Raw genomic sequence first — 20,363 nt, forward strand, 5'->3', positions numbered from 1 at the left:
CAGTAATGTTTGGCAGCCCCAAACCCTTATGGGCCCAGGGAAATAGATCACAGGCTCTAATGCTGGATCTCTGGCATAGCAGGGCACAATACTATCCATTGCATCAGCCATCAGTTTTTCCACCATCGCATTTCCTACATATTGGTTTCCACAGCCACACGGGCTAAAGGGCTTGGCTGATCTAGAATAAGTAAGTTTGTGTCAGATTCCTTCTTCACAGTCAGCCAGAAAGAGAACAATATGACGCTTGGGAACAAAGGATCCCAAAGATTGCAAAAACCTGATAATAGAGATACATGAATAAAATCCCACACATGTGTACTAACTGCAGCCCTGTGAAAGGGCCTTGATATTATTAAAGTTTTCCCTATATGGCCCTTGATTGGGAAGCCCTGATAGGCTAGCATCAGTTAGAAAAAGCAAGTATGGGGATGCAAGTGGTGATAGTGGTACTGGATATGATTCAAACCTTTCTCTTCTGGGACCCAATTCCTGGAAAACAGCTACTAGTTCACACAAAACACTTGCCATAATAAAACTTACTCAGTTCCAGCTTTTTTCTCTGAGAAGACCCTCAGGACAAAATCTCCTTCCTTGTTAGGTTCGAAGGTGGAAGGCACAACAATATACTCCCCTGGAGGCAACTTGAAGCGTGTGCTGACTTCACGAAGATTTATGAACTGCTCCGAGCGAGCTCGTGAGGCATTTGCCAGGAAGAAATCTCGTTTCAGGTGAACTGCAGACTGGCCTACAAACTGCCAGAGAGAGACATATAGTCACTGCCATGAGCTGGCAAAACTTCTGCTCCACACAGACGGCTAAAGGCCCAGTACAAAGGTCTAGTCAACCGGGATGTTTAAATAGTACCACAATAAAAGAGAAGAAGGAAGATCCTTGGAAAAGGGCAGAGGGTCCTTTGGAAGCACAGAGGTCAAGACATTGGCATTTTTCCTCTGTGCCACATAGGTTTTCCTGCCAAAATAATAAGTGAAAATAAATGTAATGGCTGCCACACATTGAATCAAACCTCAGGTTCCCATATTCCCAGTCTGCAGAGTCTGAGAACTGCATCACATTCCTTTGGCTAACTCAAGAGCAGTGTCGATGGGTTCTGAAGGGAACTTTACCCATCCCTCTTAAAAGAAGTATAGGATGGCCCAACCGAGGGAAGCAGAAAGGCTGCCATTGAAGAGAAAGGACGGTCCAGTGGTCAGGGTAATAGCTGAAGACCTAGGAGACCTGGGTTCAAGTCCCTGCTCTGTCAGACTTCCTGTATGACTTTGGGCAAGTCACTTAGACTCTCTGTGCCATAGTTCTCCATTTGTAAAACAGGGATACTTCCCTACCTCACAGCGGTATTATGAGGTGCTCATATATTACAGTGATAAGAGGCAATATAAGTACCTATGAGAGATATTTAGAATAAAAATAGGACCTCAGAAAACTCACACATACAAAATGTCATTACAATACATCAATTCCTGTTAATGGTGTTCCATTAGAAGAATAAAAAATTCCATAAAAGTAAGACATGCTGTTCAGACCTTGATCTGGATGAATATCAAAGAATTCAGATTGTCTAGGATGGATACAAAATAAAAGCCTTGGAGCCACCTTGATCATTTCTAAAGGAAGAAGTGTCTGAATCCAAAGTGAAGCCACATTATGCTTCATCATGCAATGTTATCCCCACCAAAAGGATTGATTTAAATATGCATTACCTATGGTTGGTATCTGATGAAAAAATTTCCATACGTACCTCACGAGGAACCTTTAGAGATACAAATTAGAAGTCAGTAAGTTACAATGAAACTAATGTTCTGTTAGCCAACAGGAAAAAGATACCATCTATAGTTTGTTAGTTATTTACTTGGCCAGTCATCTTCTGCATGCCTATAATTACCATTTCAAGTATTTATGCTTGGATCAGAGTTTAAGCAATGGTTTCCCCTCACATCCCTTACTTCTCTTGGGTCATTGCAATGAAGTATACATGTTGTTCAGGGGCACTCACCTTTGAAGCCCTAGGTCACCTCCCCCTCTCCCTCACCCCATATTGCTGTTCCTATAAGGAAGCCCTCCTGCCCCAACAAGCTGGGGTGACAGGTTAATTCATCCAAGGTACAGAGGCAGCTCAACAATGAGCTAACATTTGAAGGCTAATTATATGCAAGTGAGCCTATTAATCTTATAAAGAACTGTTATTCTCAGCAGGGAGAGAGACAAGGAGGTTGTGCTAATCAGAAGCTAGGAATCTCTGAGAGCCCGGATTGTTACAGAGCCCATAGTTACCTCATAGACAGCAAAGCCAATGGTCTCCATGTCCTTCCCATATTGCCTTTCCCTGCGACGGTGCTTCTGCATGAGTGCCAGGAGAAAGCTGCAGCCCGATTCTCTGCTGTAGTCATCATCATTATCATCCACCTCTTCCAGTCGGATTTTAAACTGAGGGTTTATCCAGAAAGTAGCTGAAGGGCAGGAAGAGAAAGGAATAAATTAAACAATATGCTATCCTTACATATTCCTTGTTGTTTTAAGGTATAGGATATGTCTGCACTGCAATCACAGGGCATGACCGTGGATCATCATGTAGACATACGTAAGGGCTTGTCTGCACTTACATTTTATAGCGCTCTAACTTGCTGGGTCAGGGGTGTGAAAAATCACCCCCCTGAGCGCAGCAAGTCTGAGCGCTTTAAAGCGCTAGGGTAGACAGGCTGCGAGCGCTGGGAGCCACACTCCCAGCCCTTGGAGCTAATTGCCTCGTGGAGGTGGATTACCAGGAGTGCTGGGAGAGGTCTCTCCCATCGCTTGCGCGCGACCACACTTCAGCGCTTTGAAGTTTCCAGTGTAGACATACCCTTAGAGAGCTTTAACATAGCTAGCTTGGGCATTGGTAGCAATAAAGCCATGGCAGCAAGGGCTAGCTCCCCAAGTAATAACCTAGGGTTCTGGGTGGGCTTGTTGAAGCCCGGGATGCTTCATTGGTACCCAAGCTAGGTTGGGTCTATCTACACAAGCTGCAGTCACACACAGTTATTGCACTGTAGATGTACTCTTTGAGCCAAGAGTCTCTTATGAATGCCTGAACACCATGAAAACCTGACCACCCCAGTACAAAGCAATCACTGGGAATGGATAGACCAGTATTCATAGTTATAAAAGCGTTCACTCGTTCATCGTTTAAATTGATCGCAAAAGTGGTAATTCAGCAAATATACATCTAAAAATGAGCTTTCCTCATTAACATGGGTCTCTGCAGAGGGTATTTCCAGTAAACTACAAACATTTCCTCAGGGTGCAGTGAAATTGGTATGTCTCAGTGTAAAACTGTTTTAACAGCCAGCATCAGGCTAGTTTGATAAAATCAGGTGTTCTGGGTGGGTTAGCACTAAGGCAGTGATTTCCCTACACCCCCCCTGAATTTTTCCAACACCCGACCCCCCAGTTTTGTGAACTAGTTACATGCCAAGTTCGTGACTGTTTGGAAATTTGAATTGAAATTGAAACATTAATACACACTTTAAAAGAATATACAGTGTACGATAAAATACATGTATCTGAAAAAGTATAATAGATTTGAAAAGTATGAACATAGACTAGCTTCATAGACATAGACTACAGCTGTTGTTTTTTATGACAATGTCAGTGCATTCATTTCGGTGATGTTGGCCAAACTAATAATTTCAAATGATGATTTGTAAGCGAAGTCTAAATGAGCTCTCCCTGACAGCTAGTGATGTGCTGGGGCTGGAGGGAAAGGCTTCAGGACCAGATTGTATTTACATTCACACCTAATCTACCCAGGTATCCAGCAAACAGAGCTGTGTTGCCCAAGTGATAGATTTTGGTTGGGGTTGGGTTACAAATCACTTGAATGCGGGGGGGGGGGGAGGGGGGGCAGGGGAGGATGAAATGTTGTTGTTCTTATTGTATGAGTACAGGGCAGTAGAACTGTACTGAGCCTGTGCTGATTGAGGGCATCAAGAGAGAGGGTGGGGACCTGTCCCTCTCCACTGTTTAAAGACAGAGCTGATTAGGCTCCATAGATAGTCTTTTGTTCTGTTAAGTGACCACTGCAGCTGAAATCACTGATAATCAAGTCTGCCAAAGAGACAGCCCAGACTGCAACAGCGAGATTTCCCCCCCCCCCCCCCCCCCAGCTCAGCTGAAATCACTGAGAGCTGGGTGGAACCTCAAGAGACCAACTCACAGAGGTCACAGTGGCAGAAGGTGACTGCGCAGGGCCATTGGCAACAGAGTGGTGGAGTGAACGGTGGCACAACAAACAGCAGTGGTCAGAGAGAACAGTGAGCAGCTGGAGGAATGAGCAAGGTGCCTTCTTGCCCCCCACCTGGGAGGTGTACTCACGTGAAAGCACCTCTGAACTCTGAGTCTCCACTGACCAACGACAACACCGGTGAGTGGGGTGCAGTGGAGGGAAAAGTGTGGGGGTATATTAAATAAACATTTGTTTGTTGGACTATATTTTAGTGACTTTGCTCCAGAATGCTAGATTTGTGACTGGGAATGGAAACTTATATAAATATGTTTCCTAGTAGAAAACATGCATTATTTGCCAAGGTTGTTATCTCACATCGTTGCTATCTTGAGAGGTCATTATGTTGGGGAGTTTCTGTACTAAACATTTTTATTATTATAATTAATTTTTACATAAGAATGGTAATACTGGGTCAGACCAATGGTCCATATAGCCCAGTATCCTGTCTTCCAACAGTGGTCAAGGCCAGGTGCTTCAGAGGGAATGAACAGAACAGGGAATCATCAAGTGATCCATCCCGTTGCCCATTCCCAGCTTCTGGCAAACAGGCTAGGGACACTCAGAGCATGGTGTTGCATCCCTCCCCATCCTGGCTAATAGTCACTGATGGACCTTCTCTCCAGGAATTTATCTAGTTTTTTTTTTAATCCTGTTATAGTTTTGGTCTTCACAGCATCCCCTGGCAAAGAGTTCCACGCGTTGACTTATGTTGTGTGAAGAAGTACTTCCTTTTGTTTTTTTAAAACCTGCTGCCTATTAATTACATTGGGTGACTGCTTGTTCTTGTGTTATGTGAAGGATTAAATAACATTTCCTTATTCACTGTCTTCACACCAGTCAAGATTTTATAGACCTCTATCTTATTCCCCCTTAGTCGTCTCTTTTCTAAGCTGAAAATTCCCATTTTAATCTCTCCTCCTGTTTCATACCCCTAATCATTTTAGTTGCCCATCTCTGTACTTTTTCCAATTCCAATATATCTTTTTTGGGATGGGGTGACCAGATCTGCACGCAGTATTCAAGGTGTGCATGTACCATGGATTTACATAGAGGCAATATGATATTTTCTGTCTTCTTATCTATCCCTTTCTTAATGATACCCAACATTCTGTTTGCTTTTTTAACTGCCGCTGCACATTGAGTGGATGTTTTCAGAGAACTATCCACAAGGACTCCAAGATCTCTTTCTTGAGTGTTAACAGCTAATTTAGACCTCATCATTTTGTATGGATAGTTGAAATTGTTTTCCAATGTGCATTACTTTGCATTTTTCAACATTGAATTTCATCTGCCATTTTGTTGCCCCGTCACCCAGTTTTGTGAGATCCCTGTGTAATGCTTCGCAGTCTGCCTGGGACTTAACTATCTTGAATAGTTTTGTATCATCTGCAAATTTTGCCACCTCACTGTTTACCCATTTTTCCAGATCATTTATGAATATGTTGAACAGTAATGGTCCCAGTACTGACCCCTCAGGGATACCACTATATATCTCTCTCCATTCTAAAAACTGATAATTTATTCCTACCCTTTGTTTCCCATCTTTTAACCAGTTACTGATCCATGAGAGGACTTCCTGCTTATCCCATGAAGGCTTACTTTTCAAAAGTCAATTTAAATTAAATACTTTTTTTTTTTAATTTGTATTTTTTTAGAAATCTAGACCTGTTATGTGTTTTGGTGTAACTTGCATTATCCTTATGTTAAATGTGCATTATCCTAACAAAACATTTACTTTATTCATATCTCTTTTATATGTTGCAGGTCAAAGTGAAAATGAAAAGACAAAAAAAATACATTACTTTTCCCACTCAAAGGCCTCAAAAACTAACCAAGGTGAAGAACACATCAAGAACCAAGAATATATCAACATGTCATCTGAAGGTTCAAGTGGTATATCTACATCTGACCAGTCCGAAGCACAAATACACCTACCTATTGAAGAAACAGTGTCTCCAAAACCTAAAGGCAGTTCCCGATGTTTGTCGGTCAAGTGTTCCCATTTATTGAATTACAAAAGATGGCTACTGGTGCTCCTCTTGCAAAAAAGCTTACGAAGAAGGAAAGCTTCCCAATGCTATAACTGGTAAAAGTGGAGGAGCTTGGTTTGTCAAACTGATCAGCAAAGTCAATGCTGACAAACAACGTGAAAAGGCTGCAAAACACCAGGCCTCTGGAGTGTATCAACATGCAGAAAGCCTTATAATCCCACTTCCAAAGCCAATTTTAGAAGTACTTAATGAGGCTGTTAAGAATGCTGGAGACACAACACAGTTCATGCGAACAAACATGGCTGTGGCATCCTACTTTCTATTTAAGCAAGAGATACCAGACATTGGAGGCCAATGTTAAGTGCATTGTCACTTGTTCATTCTGAAGTTGAACACTGGTTCCGAACAAGACCAGCAAATGCTCACTATTTTTCTGCAAGAAACTCAACTGACTGGCTAGAAGCATGCGGTGCAACAGTGAAAGACTCTACAGTTGAAAAAGTGAAGAACTCTCTCACCACATTCAAAACATTTGCATATATGGCTGATGAATGCACCGATGCAAATGGGCATCAAGTATTAAGTCATTGTGTACGTTATCTTGATGTCGGGATAGGCCAGTAGATGCATTTCTAGATGTTCAAGTTATAGAAGACACATCGGCTGCATCTGTGACAACCCACATCTTAGAAGAGTTAAATGCTTGTCAATTAGACCCCAAACAGATGGCTGCTTGTGCATTTGATGGAGCTGCAAACTTCTCTGAAAGACATGGTGGAGTACAAGCTTTGCTCAGAGAAAAGTGTAGCCCTAATCTCTCCTATACACACTGCAGAGGCCATCTACCCCAACTAGCACTAGTACGAGCTGAAGAATCTTCAAAAGACATTAAAAAAGCTATAAATTTAATGTCTTCATTATATTCTTTTTTCAGCAAGAGTCCAAAAAGACTGAATATCTTGGAAAATGTAGAAGATACACTGGGACTGAAGTTCAAATTAGTCCAACCTGGGAAAACCCACTGGCTTTCTCATGAGCGATCCTTGGCTGTTGTCTTAAAATTACTCCAGACGTTATTACTGGCTTTGGAAAGTATCTACCAAGATGGGACGGATCTAAGTAGTGAGGCTGGTGGATTACTTTTGCTACTACGTTCAGAGAAGACTGTTGCCATTCTCTTCTCGTAAGTCTACTGTTGAAACCACTTGGGTCATTAAACAATGCCATCCAGGCATCTGCTACAACAGTAGTAGATCTTTGTCCAGCAATAGAAGCTACATTTGGATCAGAGATCTATACATTGAAAAAGTACTGGAAGAAGCAAAGACTTCAGTCCAGAAGTTGACTAATGAAGGCATATAAAATGAATCCTTAAGTGAAGAAGACAAGAAGTGTTTGTTAAGATAACTGAAAAAGTACACAGACTTGATTCTTTAAAATCGACAACAGCAACTTCTAGATTCTACTCAACCTCTACGTAGGTTTTACAGATGCCTGTCCCATAAAAAAACAACAGTTGAGTGGAGTGAGGCACTACCAGCAATGGGGCTGCCATGTGATTAGGACAGAATAGAGAATTTGAACACAGAGTGGAATATCATATGACGAATGAATGAAGATTTGACTTCAACTTCTTTTTTTATCATCACTAGATGCTCGACCCGATCTTTGTGTTTTGAGAATGGGATGCCTTGTTTTCAGAATGGGATGAAAGAAGTAGGAATTCATCTCTTGCTACTCCCAGTCACAACAGCTACAGTTGAGTGTTCTTTTTCATCATTGAATAGAATTTTGTGTTCTGAAAGAAGTCTCCTTCTGCCTGATCATGTGAATGAACTAATGAGCATATCAACTGAAAGAATGGAAGTACCGGACACACGAGAAGCCACCAAACATGAACGCATTGCATTCAAGAAGTTCACTAACAGAGTTGTGCAAAATTATAACAAGAAACCAAGGATGTAGACGGAGTGCTTCATAGAAGGCTTGAGTAGCCAACTTTAATTTGTGTGATGATTTTAAAACATGAGTTAAATCTAATAAAATGGTCATGAAACATTTTTCAGTTTTTACTATAGTGCCATACAGCCCCCCTTCATCCTCACAGTCTCAGCCCTCATCGGCCCTGACACCCCCCCCAAAAAATTCAACCCCCCCCATTTCAATTCCTGGGGAAGCCACTGCACTAAGGGCTTGTCTACACTGGCAAGTTTTGTCCCCAAAAACTGCCTTTTGGCGACAAAACGGGAAGGGTGTACACACTACAATGGGACTTTTGTCGAAAAAAACGCTCAGTTTTGGCAACAAAAAACTTCCACCCCTACGAGAGACTTTTGTCTTTTTCCCTCCTTTTATTGTCGACAAAGAGCCAGTGTAGACACTGCTGATTGCTTTGTCGACAGAACTGGCTTCCGCCAGTATCCCACAATGCCTGCCCTGATTGCTCTGCTCAGTGTTTTGATCTCTGCTGCCCTGCAGGCATGCGCCCCTCCCCTTTCAAAGCTCCAGGAAGTATCTGTGTGATGCTCCTGTTCTGCCCTGCACTAGGAACACAGCAGCAGGCAGACTGCTGCTGCAGGGGGAGAGGGACAGAATGCTGTGCTGCTTTGCCATTCCTCAGCAGGGAGAGCTCACAGAGCTGCTCATGATGTTGCTCTCGGCAGCTGAGGGGACTGTGGGAGAACTTGGAGAGAATCCCACGATGCTCAGCATCTCTTCCTTCCCACAACACTGCACTGCGGGAAACATACCCACAGTGCATTGCTCACCCTGTCGATGATGGTGTCCCCAATGTGGCCATGATCTGTCGACAGAGGAAGTAAGTGTGAACACCCTTTGGTGATTTTTGTTTTGTCGACTTTTGGATGTCAACATAAGTTGTGTCAACAAAACTTGGTAGTGTAGACAAGCCCTAAGAGTAGCATACTGGACCATATACCTTACCTGGAAAATTCCTGCAGCCTCCAGCTGTGCTCCCCCGTCTCCAGGTGCCATCATAGAGTGTTGTGTTCCACTTGCGGAAGGTGCGCGCTTTCAGTGCATCTGGAGTAAGGTTACAGATCTCCAGCCGTGTGAACTCTCTCAAAAAATCTTGGAAGGACATCCTAAGAAGAAAGAAATCCAGTGAGCTCACACAGGTGTCCGTCAGAGAAACTACTGCAAAGGTCTCTCTCAAGTCGAGCAGGGTGTGAAGTGGGTTTTCCTATCCCATGTACATTTTTGAGTGCACAAAATTTTTTACATCCCGAATCAGGACAAAATTCCATCATATTTTCACAAACTGAAAAACCAAAAAAAAAAAAAAAAAAAAAAATTCAGCTCAGGTCAATCAAAATATTTCTTTTTGATAATTCCAAAACATTTTTATTTAGATTTTTTAAAGTTCTAATTAGCTTAGATTTCTAAATAAAATCATCTCAGACCAGAAAAGTAGATTTTTCTTTTGAAAATGTTGAAATGTTTCATTTTCACAATTTCAAAACTTTTTCCTCAACAGTCAGGAAATTTGTATACATTGCCCTGTTTCACAAACAGCTTCGATTTCAATAAATCTGTATTTTTTTGGTGAACAAACATTTCATTGAAAAATTCCTAATCAGCTCTATCCTCAAGACCCATGATGCATTTGATGATCATGTCTTATGTAGTGTGACAGACCCAGACCAGTGGGTCTGGTAGAGGGCGAATATACTGGTCACTGGATGAGTAGTTTTCTGTTCCCTTAGTGACCAGAGAAGGGGCTGCACTAGAGTAATCAGGAACCTGCTAGAACCAGTTAAGGCAGGCAGGCTAATCAGGACACCTGGAGCCAGTTAAGAAGAAGCTGCTAGAATCAATTAAGGCAGGCTAATCAGGGCACCTGGGTTTAAAAGGAAATCACTTCAGTTTGTAGTGCGAGAGTGTGAGGAGCTGGAGCAAGAGGCGCAAGGAGCTGAGAGTGAGAGGGTGTGCTGCTGGAGGACTGAGGAGCACAAGCGTTATCAGACACCAGGAGGAAGGTCCTGTGGTGAGAATAAGGAAGGTGTTTGGAGGAGGTCATGGGGAAGTAGCACAGGGAGTTGTAGTTGTCATGCAGCTGTTACAGGAGGCACTATAGACAGCTGCAGTCCACAGGGCCCTGGGCTGGAACCTGGAGTAGAGGGTGGGCCTGGGTTCCCCCCAAACCTCCCAATTAACCTGGACTGTGGGTTCTTCCAGAGGGGAAGGTCTCTGGGCTGTTCCCCAACCCACATTGTGAATCTCCGAGGCAAGAAAATCCGCCAATAAGCGCAGGACCCACCAAGATAGAGGAGGAACTTTGTCACACTGGTGTCAGGAGTGGGATCTTGGGGTGCACAGTGCGGCGGAAGAAGGAGGGTGATTCAAAAAAAAAAAAAAAAGAGGGTTTATTTTTTTTCACCACAATGGATGACGTAGTGCGGGCACTGATACAAGCTACGGCGGCCCAGCAGGAGACTACCTGTGTCCAGGCAGCCGCCCAACAGGAGGCAGTGCGGCTGCAGCAAGAGACTAATCGCCTGCTGATGGACCAGGCTGCTCAAGACCAAGCTATGTTGCAGGAACTGGTAAACCAGGCAAAGTCCCTTACAGAGCTGAATCGCGGCCATGATGGGACGTGGCTCATACGGGCCAGCCATTGGCTGCAGAAAATGACACGGGAGGATGATGTAGAGGCATACCTTCTGGCCTTTGAGAGGACAGCCCTACGGGAGGCCTGGCCTCAAGATCAGTGGTCTGGCATCCTTGCCCCATTCCTGTGTGGGGAGGCCCAGAAGGCCTACCATGATCTGCCTGAAGAGGCTGCGGCAGACCCCCAGCTGAAAGCAGAGATCCTGGCCAGATCTGGGGTAACGACAGCAGTGCGGGCCCAGCAGTATCACGGTTGGAGGTACCAGGAAGACAAAACCCCGCGGTCCCAACTGTATGACCTCATCCATCTCGCACGAAAGTGGTTGCAAACAGAGTCCCGGAGTCCGGAAGAGATACTAGCGGTTCTGGTCATCGACCGATACACGAGGGGACTATCACCAGACCTTCGTGCCTGGGTAAGCCAGAACGAATCCTCCACCTATGACGAGGTTGTCACCCTGGTAGAGAGGCAAAGGACAGCGAGGGAGCTGACCCGACCAGTTAAGGAAGAGGCACCCCGGGTTAAACTAGCAGCACCAAGCCCTAAAGTTCGGGGGATTGGGCCACCAGGAGGGCCCAGGTGGAAAAAGAGAGAGGCTGAAGGTCCATCAGAGGCCACAAAGAGTTGGCGCACTGAGGGAGAAGAGGATCGTGATGTTAGACTGCCCAAACCAAGAGACCGGGGAACGCCTAGGGCTCCATACAGATATTATGCCTGCGGGGAGTGGGGACACATAGCTGCACAGTATCCCAATGCTGAGGAGCCTATGCAGTGTAACCTGGGGAACTGGGCAGATCCATGCTCCCTAATCCACCTTATGGGGGTCTCACTAACCCCACATATGTATACCAGACCAGTGAAACTAAATGGGGTAGGGACCACGGCACTGGTTGATTCGGGGAGTGCTATCACGCTTATCTCAGGGAAGCTCGTGAAGCGTAGTCAGTTGCTACAGGCTAAAAGTACAGGGATAACATGTGTCCATGGGACAGTTAGCTACTACCCTACCATATCACGCAAAAATCGAGATCCAAGGGAACACTAATGAGGTAGCAGCAGGTGTAGTCCCTAAACTCCCATACCCGGTGCTCACAGGGAGGGACTTCCCAGGGTTTGGAAACTTACTCCCAGTAGGGGGATTGGAGAAAGATGGGGACCCAAAAATTGGTGAGGCATCCACAGCAGACTGTCAACCCCCAATCTTCTCTGAAATATCCCCCAGATTTGTTCTCCACTCCCAGACAGGGTAGAAAGACAAAAAGGGAAAGAAGGGCAGCTAAGGCCTTGGGAACCCGATACTGACCAAAAGCCAGAGGGTCGCTCTTGTAGGTAGGCAGACCCACGCAGCTGAAAAGGAGACCATGCAGGAGGGAGAAGCACCTGAGTCTGACCCCCACCCTAATGCTTCTGAACCAGTAGAGGCAACACAGACTGGGCCCCTAGATCTTGAGCAGATTAGCCCCGGGAGAGGAAATTTTGGACGGGACCAGGCAGAAGACCCAAGGTATGACAACATTAGGAAGGAGGTGACTGAAATAGATGGGGTCCCCGTAGAAGGGAAAACCCAGGGACCAGGATCCTACTTCATAATGAAGAAGGATCTCTTATACCGGGTTGCACCAGTACAGGGGCAGAAGGTACAGCAGATCCTAGTACCTCAAAAACACCAGAACGCTGTATTAAGTCTTGTTCATAGTCATCTTTTGGGGGGGGCATTTGGGGGTAGAGAAGACCCTGGCATGAGTCCTACGACGTTTTCTTCTGGCCCGGAGTACATGAAGAAGTGCGGAGGTACTGTGCCTCCTGCCCGGAGTGTCATCTGCACAGTCCCCCGTCCCCACTTGAGGGCACCTTTAGTACCCCTTCCCATCATAGAGGTCCCCTTCGAGCGAATAGCCTGGACCTAGTGGGACCCCTGGAGAAGACGGCTCGGGGCCACCAATATATACTTGTTGTTTTGGACTATGCTACTCGCTACCCAGAAGCCGTCCCCCTGCGGAACACTGCATCTAAAACTATAGCCAAAGAGCTGGTGGGGATCTTTGCCCGAATGGGGCTACCGAAGGAGATATTAACCGACCAAGGAACCCCATTTATGTTGAAGCTAATGAAGGACCTCTGTACCCTGCTCCATATACATACCCTGAGAACTTCGGTCCACCATCTGCAGACTGATGGGTTGGTAGAAAGGTTTAACCGAACCCTCAAAGCTATGATAAGGAAGGTGGTAAGTCGGGACGGGAAGGATTGGGACACCCTACTACCCTACCTTATGTTCGCTATCCGGGAGGTACCTCAGGCCTCAACTGGGTTTTCCCCCTTCGAGTTATTATACGGGCGTCACCCCCGTGGCATACTAGATATCGCCAAAGAGATCTGGGAAGAGGAACCCAATGAGGGGAGAAATATAATAGAGCATCTAATGCAGATGCGAGACCGGATAGCCCGGGTTACCCCTATTGTACGGGAACATTTGGCGAAGGCACAGGAGGCCCAGCGAACCCATTACAATCGCCAGGCAAAAGTGTGACAGTTCCAACCAGGGGATCGGGTTATGGTGTTGGTACTCAAGGCAGAAAGCAAGCTTCTGGCCCAATGGCAGGGGCCCTATGAGGTGGTTGAACCCGTGGGGGAAGTAGCCTACAAGGTGCAGCAGCTAGGACGCAGAAAACAAGAACAGATTTATCACGTTAACCTTCTGAAACCCTGGCATTCACAAGAGGCATGCACAACGGTCCAAAAAGACCTAACCCAGGAAAACAAGCCTTCCAAACAGGTGAGAGTGTCTCCCGATTTAATATCAGACCAGAAGAATGAGGTGTCTGAGATGATCTTCCAGAACCAAGATGTGTTCTCGACAAAACCGGGTCGAACAACCGAGACATATCACCACATCGTCGTGAACCCTGGGGCCAGAGTAACAATGAGGTCCTATCGGGTGCCAGCAGCAAAAAGGGAGGAAATAAAAGCAGAAGTAAAAAAAATGCTGGCATTGGGGATCATCGAAGAATCCCACAGTCAGTGGTCCAGCCCAATCGTGCTGGTGCCCAAATCTGATGGCACCACAAGATTTTGCAATGACTTCCGGCGACTAAACGAAGTATCCCAGTTCGACGCGTACCCCATACCTTGCAGAGATGAGCTAGTGGACTGTCTGGGTAATGCCCGGTACTTGACTACCCTAGACTTCACAAAGGGGTACTGGCAGATTCCCCTTGCAGAAGACGCAAAGGAAAAGACTGCGTTCTCTACAGCAGAGGGTCTTTTTCAATATACTGTCCTCCCTTTTGGACTACATGGGGCCCCAGCTACCTTCCAGCGCCTCATGGACAAGCTGTTACACCCACATAACAGTTATGCTGCAGCCTACTTAGACGATGTGGTCATTCATACCCCAGACCGGGAAACTCACCTGGAGAAGATGGAGGCAGTCCTCGATACCTTCAGGCGAGCTGGCCTTACAGCAAACCCTGCCAAGTGTGCTCTTGGGTTTACAGAGGCCAAATATCTTGGCTACATTGTGGGTAAAGGTTTGGTAAAACCCCAAGTGAACAAGTTAGAGGCCATCCAAAATTGGCCCTGACCAAGTCACAAGAAACAAGTCCGGGCGTTCCTAGGTGTGGTGGGGTATTACCAACGATTTATCCCCCACTTTGCCACAAGGGCAAGCCCCCTGACAGATCTAGTGAAAGCCCATGGACCTGATTTGGTGAGATGGTCTGATACAGCAGAGGAAGCATTCACAGACCTACGGACTGCCCTCTGCAGTAACCCTGTACTGGTAACCCCAGTTGGTGGTCCTCACCAAGGAGTTTATCCTGCAGACGGATGCATCGGAAGTAGGGTTGGGGGCCGTTCTATCACAGATGGTCGGGGAGGAGGAACACCCAATTCTATACCTCAGTTGGAAACTCCTTCCAAGGGAACAAAAATATGCAGTGGTGGAGAGAGAATGCCTTGCTGTAAAATGAGCCATGGAAACATTGCGCTACTACCTGCTCGGGCGCAGATCTGTCCTCGTGACCGACCATGCCCCTCTTCAATGGATGCAGCGGAACAAGGAGAAGAATACAAGGGTGACCAGATGGTTCTTATCCCTCCAACCTTTCCAGTTCTGTGTGCAACACAAAGCAGGGAGCCATCATGGCAACGCCGATGGCTTGTCACGTGTGCATTGTCTGGCGTCCCAAGCTGCCCAACCCCTTGGTGTTGAGCAGGGGGGAGAGATATGTGACAGACCCAGACCAGTGGGGTACAGGAGTCTGGTAGAGGGCAAATATACTGGTCACTGGATGAGTAGTTTTCTGTTCCCTGAGTGACCAGAGAAGGGGCTGCACTAGAGTAATCAGGAACCTGCTAGAACCAGTTAAGGCAGGCAGGCTAATCAGGACACCTGGAGCCAATTAAGAAGAAGCTGCTAGAATCAATTAAGGCAGGCTAATCAGGGCACCTGGGTTTTAAAAGGAGCTCACTTCAGTTTGTAGTGTGAGAGTGTGAGGAGCTGGGAGCAAGAGGCGCAAGGAGCTGAGAGGGAGAGGGAGAGGGTGTGCTGCTGGAGGACTGAGGAGCACAAGCGTTATCAGACACCAGGAGGAAGGTCCTGTGGGGAGAATAAGGAAGGTGTTTGGAGGAGGTCATGGGGAAGTAGCCCAGGGAGTTGTAGCTGTCATGCCGCTGTTACAGGAGGCACTGTAGACAGCTACAGTCCACAGGGCCCTGGGCTGGAACCCGGAGTAGAGGGTGCGCCCGGGTTCCCCCCAAACCTCCCAATTGACCTGGACTGTGGGTTCTTCGAGAGGGGAAGGTCTCTGAGCTGTTCCCCAACCCACATGGTGAATCTCTGAGGCAAGAAAATCCGCCAATAAGCGCAGGACCCACCAAGATAGAGGAGGAACTTTGTCACAGTAGATATCAAAGCTTTCCACAGCCTCACAAAGAATAGAGATCTTTCTGTTCTACCCTGATCCTTCACCAATTCATGCCTTTTATTCCTTGCTTGCATGGTAATCATTCCTGGCTATAGTGAATCCAAGATTTTATATTTTGGATTTACTTCTTATTCAAAATCCCACAGCAAAGGAGTCTAAGCCTTTTCAAAATCTTTTTATAATGATTGGTGAAAATCAACAGCACTACCCACTGTTTCCTTGTACCTCCCCTCCCCCACTTTGATCTGTTATATCCATCTATTGTCTCTTGTCCTATATTTAGATTCTAAGCTCTCACAGGCAGGGACCGTCTTTTTGTTCAGTTTGTACAGTGCCTTGTACAGTGTAGTCCTGGTCCATGAGTAGGGCTCCTAGGCTTTATGGGAACACAAGTAAAATATAATAATACTCTATAACATCTAAACAATTTATAAAATAAATTTAGAGGGCCAGATCCTCAGATGGTATAAATTAGTCTAACTTCATTGTCTTCAGTTGAATTTCCCTGATTTACGCCAGGTGATGATCAACCACATTTTGTTCACAGTGGATTTTTTATTTTTATTTTTTTGGTAGGGGAGCAGGTGGGTGAGAATATTATTTTCAGCTGCAAAGACCAATCTGTTTTGGTGTTTTTCCCAGGTCAGTGACTTCATGGTCAGCTGAGTGCCACTCTCCAAAAAAGCACAAAACTGATTCCAGGCAGTTGCAGCAAAAACATTTTCAAACATTTGCTTCCTGTAGCATGGGTTTTCACTGGTAAAAACACCACTTAAGACAAATTTAAAAAACCCAGCATCTTAGCTTATTTGTGCATATTTAAACCCCTTTTAACTTGGTCACAAGAGTGTAAAATAAGGGTTAGTGCAAACTGTACTTTCCACTTACCAGAATTCCCCATCTTCCATTTTAATCCTTAGCTGCTGTCCCACAGAGGGGTCCACCACGTTCCACTCAGAAGAGCTGCAGGGGTGAAGCAGTTCAAACATGCCGTGAGTCCTAAAGCTTGAACAACTCACAGTAAATTAAATTCTGGAAGAAGGAGGTGCAACTCCACTGACCTACTGGAGCTATGCCAGTTAGGACAGGGCTGAATTTGGCCCATTGTGGGCAACATTATCATCCCACACTGCTCATTAGTAAGAAAAATATTATCATTACTGGCTGTAGACACATGTGGTCTGTATTCCAAGCGGTTCCTGTGCTGTTGCTCAGCAGTTTATTTCCAGTTCCACAAACTGGGTGTAGGATCCAACCAAAATAATTCTGTTTTATACAGGTGTGACCCTAAGAGCATCCCAATTCCAGGTGGTGCATTGTTGTTAGGATATTTACCCACAGGATGGCATGACTGGAAAACTCAGAACTCATTGATCATTAATATTATTGTGTGGTGTATGTAATAGGTTCGTATATCATCCTCATCACCAGAATATCTGAGGGCGTTCTGTAGTGCATTAAGCATTGTGACTAACATCTGTCACAGATGGTTCATTCTGTCTCTCATCCTCTCCATAGAGAGAATTGTGTGCGCAGTGGAATGATTTGTCTTGAGATTTTTATTTATTTGTTAAATGTACATGCTGGGGACTGAACAAATTTGCAATAGATAGAGCCTTTTACCTCTAGGACACTAGTTCTGATACAGATTGGTAATGACTAGAAGCAGTTCCTTTCTCACAGCTATTTGCCATTTGTCCCAAGTCCTTATCACCTTGATATCTAAGCAAGGAGAGCCTATATGAAGTGAATTGATACATCTGCAGTCCAATTCCTAGTGGGCAGATATCTACATCTCATTAATCATTATCCTAGTTGGCACTATTTGGTCCCCTTTTTGCCAGTTGCAGCAGTGTACAAGGCTGGAACTATCCTCAACTTCAGATCTTCCTTTTAAGTCAGAGTGGAGACATGCTACCAAGGGTTGTGCGTGGGAAGCTTGATTGCTACCTAACCTATGTGCTGTGGAATTTCAGTGTCTAGACCTGTCAAGCTGACACCTTCCACCAAGAGTAAATTTTATTTATTATTTTTCCCCCTCCAATTTTCAACAGAGGTGCTGGAACAGTTTGTATAGTGGGGTGCTGAGAGCCTTTGAACCAAACTGTAAAGCCTGGATATGATAGAAACCACTTCAAACCAGGGGCTATGACTGCACCCACAGCACCCCAAGTTCCAGCACTTATGACATTCAGAATCTGTATAAAAAGTTGATCCTTACTTATCACTCCAGGCTCCAGTCCATTCCACCTCTCCCCAGGGGTTTCGCATTCGAATTAGATTAACACTCTGTCCTCGGTAGTTAATCTGTAATCATCACAGATATCCAGTTAGAGATACAATAATACTTGCTTTCTGGAGTATTTATGCCTTACAGACAGCTACACAAAGAATTGTCATGCAAAAGACTACGATGGAGAGGAAAAAAACATAAGTAGCTTTTAATGTGAGAGTGCTATGAGGAAGAAAAACTGTGATTAGCTTTAATGAAAACAACTTTTTCACTCTGTAGAAACTGTTGTGCAGAATTTGGATACTATTGGGATGAATGCTATAGGGAAAAAAACTATAATAGATCAGCTAGTGAGAAAAGCATTTCTTATGACCAAGAACTGTGTGCATACAGGTCACTGTGCTCCATTAATTAAGGCCCTAGCCACAACGGTATCAGGACCTTACTAGCTACAGTCATATTTAAATATAGTTATAGCTAATAAGGTTCTGATTCTATTGCAGGCAGTGTTTTAAAGGGGCATTTTCAGGTATCCTCAGATATATATATTTCTCTGCAGATGTTTAGAAGCCATACATAGCAGGTAGCATTGTGCTTTAAAACTGACCAGTTTAGTTTCAGTCTTGGTGAATCACATATAGGCATCAAGAAGTATGAGATTTTAAAATTCTTTCAACTTTAGTAATCCAAAAGTGTTACTAAGTAACACATAGAAAGTGATTTGTACATTGTGTGAAATCTGTCACAAGTGACGCCCCAAGATTACAAATGAACAAAGAAACAAAAAAGGTTGCCTTATTTTTAACGCTAAAATACTAAATCGTGCAGAGACTTTAAAGAGGTAGCTTAAAAAACGTTAGTTACTGGTTCAAAGGTATAGGTTTTTATTGCAGATTTAAGATTTTTAACCTGACATTCCCTTAAAACTACCAGGACATCTAATTGCTGCAGAGGGCATGGGTAAAACAAAGCTGGAGAGTGTGTGTTTATGTGCCAATCCTGGCATGTCTCATGGGATTTAAGCAATTGTTGATGGTCACCCTATTACCTCAGACAGAAAAAAAAAAAAATGAACTCCACTTATTTTCTGCAAAATCACAAACTTGTAACAAGATACATGCTAGGTGGTTATGCCACAAAGACCTGCTATAACAGAGCCACGTGGGATGGGGTGGGCAATGAAATATGGATCTGCCAGGGTACTGCACCCACTCCTCTTCTGTTTGACTTACTATTTATTAATCCTAGCCCTATAACCCCCACGATAAACACTGCAGTTATGATTCTTTCTGAAGGTCTTGCAAATCCCTTCAGGCAACACACAACATATTTTGTCTTTTTAGACTGCTTTATATCTGAGACTCTCAAACATTCATGATTTAAATCCCAGGACACGGGTGTCTGAGATATTATTGTTGATATTACTATGTAGCTGAGCAGGCTCAGGTGAAGTGACTTTTGCAAGGTCACACAGCGGCAGAGTTGGGAATAGAACCCGGAGACCGGATTCCCTGTTCTAACTACTGCACAACACTCCCTCTCTTCAAGGGAATGAAGATTGTACCTGTTTGGCTCCTGTGACCGAATAGGCATGACCTTTCACCAGCTTTTTAAATGTTACAGCCTCCATGTCCAAAGCACTGGTAATCTACATTTAAAAAAGTACACAAGAATACATGTTAAAGTGGTCATTGGCTTCACCTCTGTCCCTAAAAGAAAAGACACATTAGCTTCTACACACACACACACACACACACACACACACACACACACACACACACACACACACACAAAATAAACCCCAGTTCATGCAAGGACCACAGATGAACATGTACGAATGAGCCAGCATGCCACTGTTTTATTTTGTTCAGGTTTTTACAATGCAACCATCACTGTGGTACCTAAACAACAGCGTTTTTTTTTTTTTTTTTTTGGCTGTGGAGCCTTGCTCTCTCCCTGTTGCTCTAGTGCAGTGTTTCTCAATTTTTTAGGTTGGCGACCCTTTATCCAGAGTAAAAAAAAAAAAAAAATTGCAACCCCCCCCCCCAATGTTTACTATAAAAGAGTAAAAAAAAGTATTAATTATAAGCCCATGTAGTTGGTGTGGGTGTGTTTTCAGAGGCTAACTGACCTTGAAGGTTAAGAGTGTGCAGAGAATGAGAGAACAAGATTTTCTTTGCTTTAGATTGTAATAAAATGTTCAACACTGCACAATCCTCCTTGATTGCCTTTCATGACACCCTTGGGGGTCGTGACCCACTGGTTGAGAAACATTCCTCTAGTCTTTTCTAAGTCATTT

General features: G+C 44.7%; 1 protein-coding gene across 1 annotated transcript in view; it reads right to left on the reverse strand.

Moving 5' to 3' along the window:
- Positions 1–20,363, reverse strand: part of CAPN1 (calpain 1) — a 55,250-nt gene that overhangs the window by 8,791 nt on the left and 26,096 nt on the right. Inside the window, exons 7-13 of the mRNA XM_054035593.1 lie at positions 19,629–19,712; positions 18,053–18,138; positions 16,720–16,794; positions 9,217–9,377; positions 2,293–2,468; positions 1,760–1,771; positions 544–755 (exon numbers count right to left, since the gene is read on the reverse strand). Coding sequence (XP_053891568.1) covers positions 544–755; positions 1,760–1,771; positions 2,293–2,468; positions 9,217–9,377; positions 16,720–16,794; positions 18,053–18,138; positions 19,629–19,712 — 806 coding nt within the window. The remainder of the gene's footprint in view (positions 1–543; positions 756–1,759; positions 1,772–2,292; positions 2,469–9,216; positions 9,378–16,719; positions 16,795–18,052; positions 18,139–19,628; positions 19,713–20,363) is intronic.

Source organism: Malaclemys terrapin, chromosome 7, assembly GCF_027887155.1.
Source record: "Malaclemys terrapin pileata isolate rMalTer1 chromosome 7, rMalTer1.hap1, whole genome shotgun sequence".
Taxonomy (NCBI): Eukaryota; Metazoa; Chordata; order Testudines; family Emydidae; genus Malaclemys; species Malaclemys terrapin.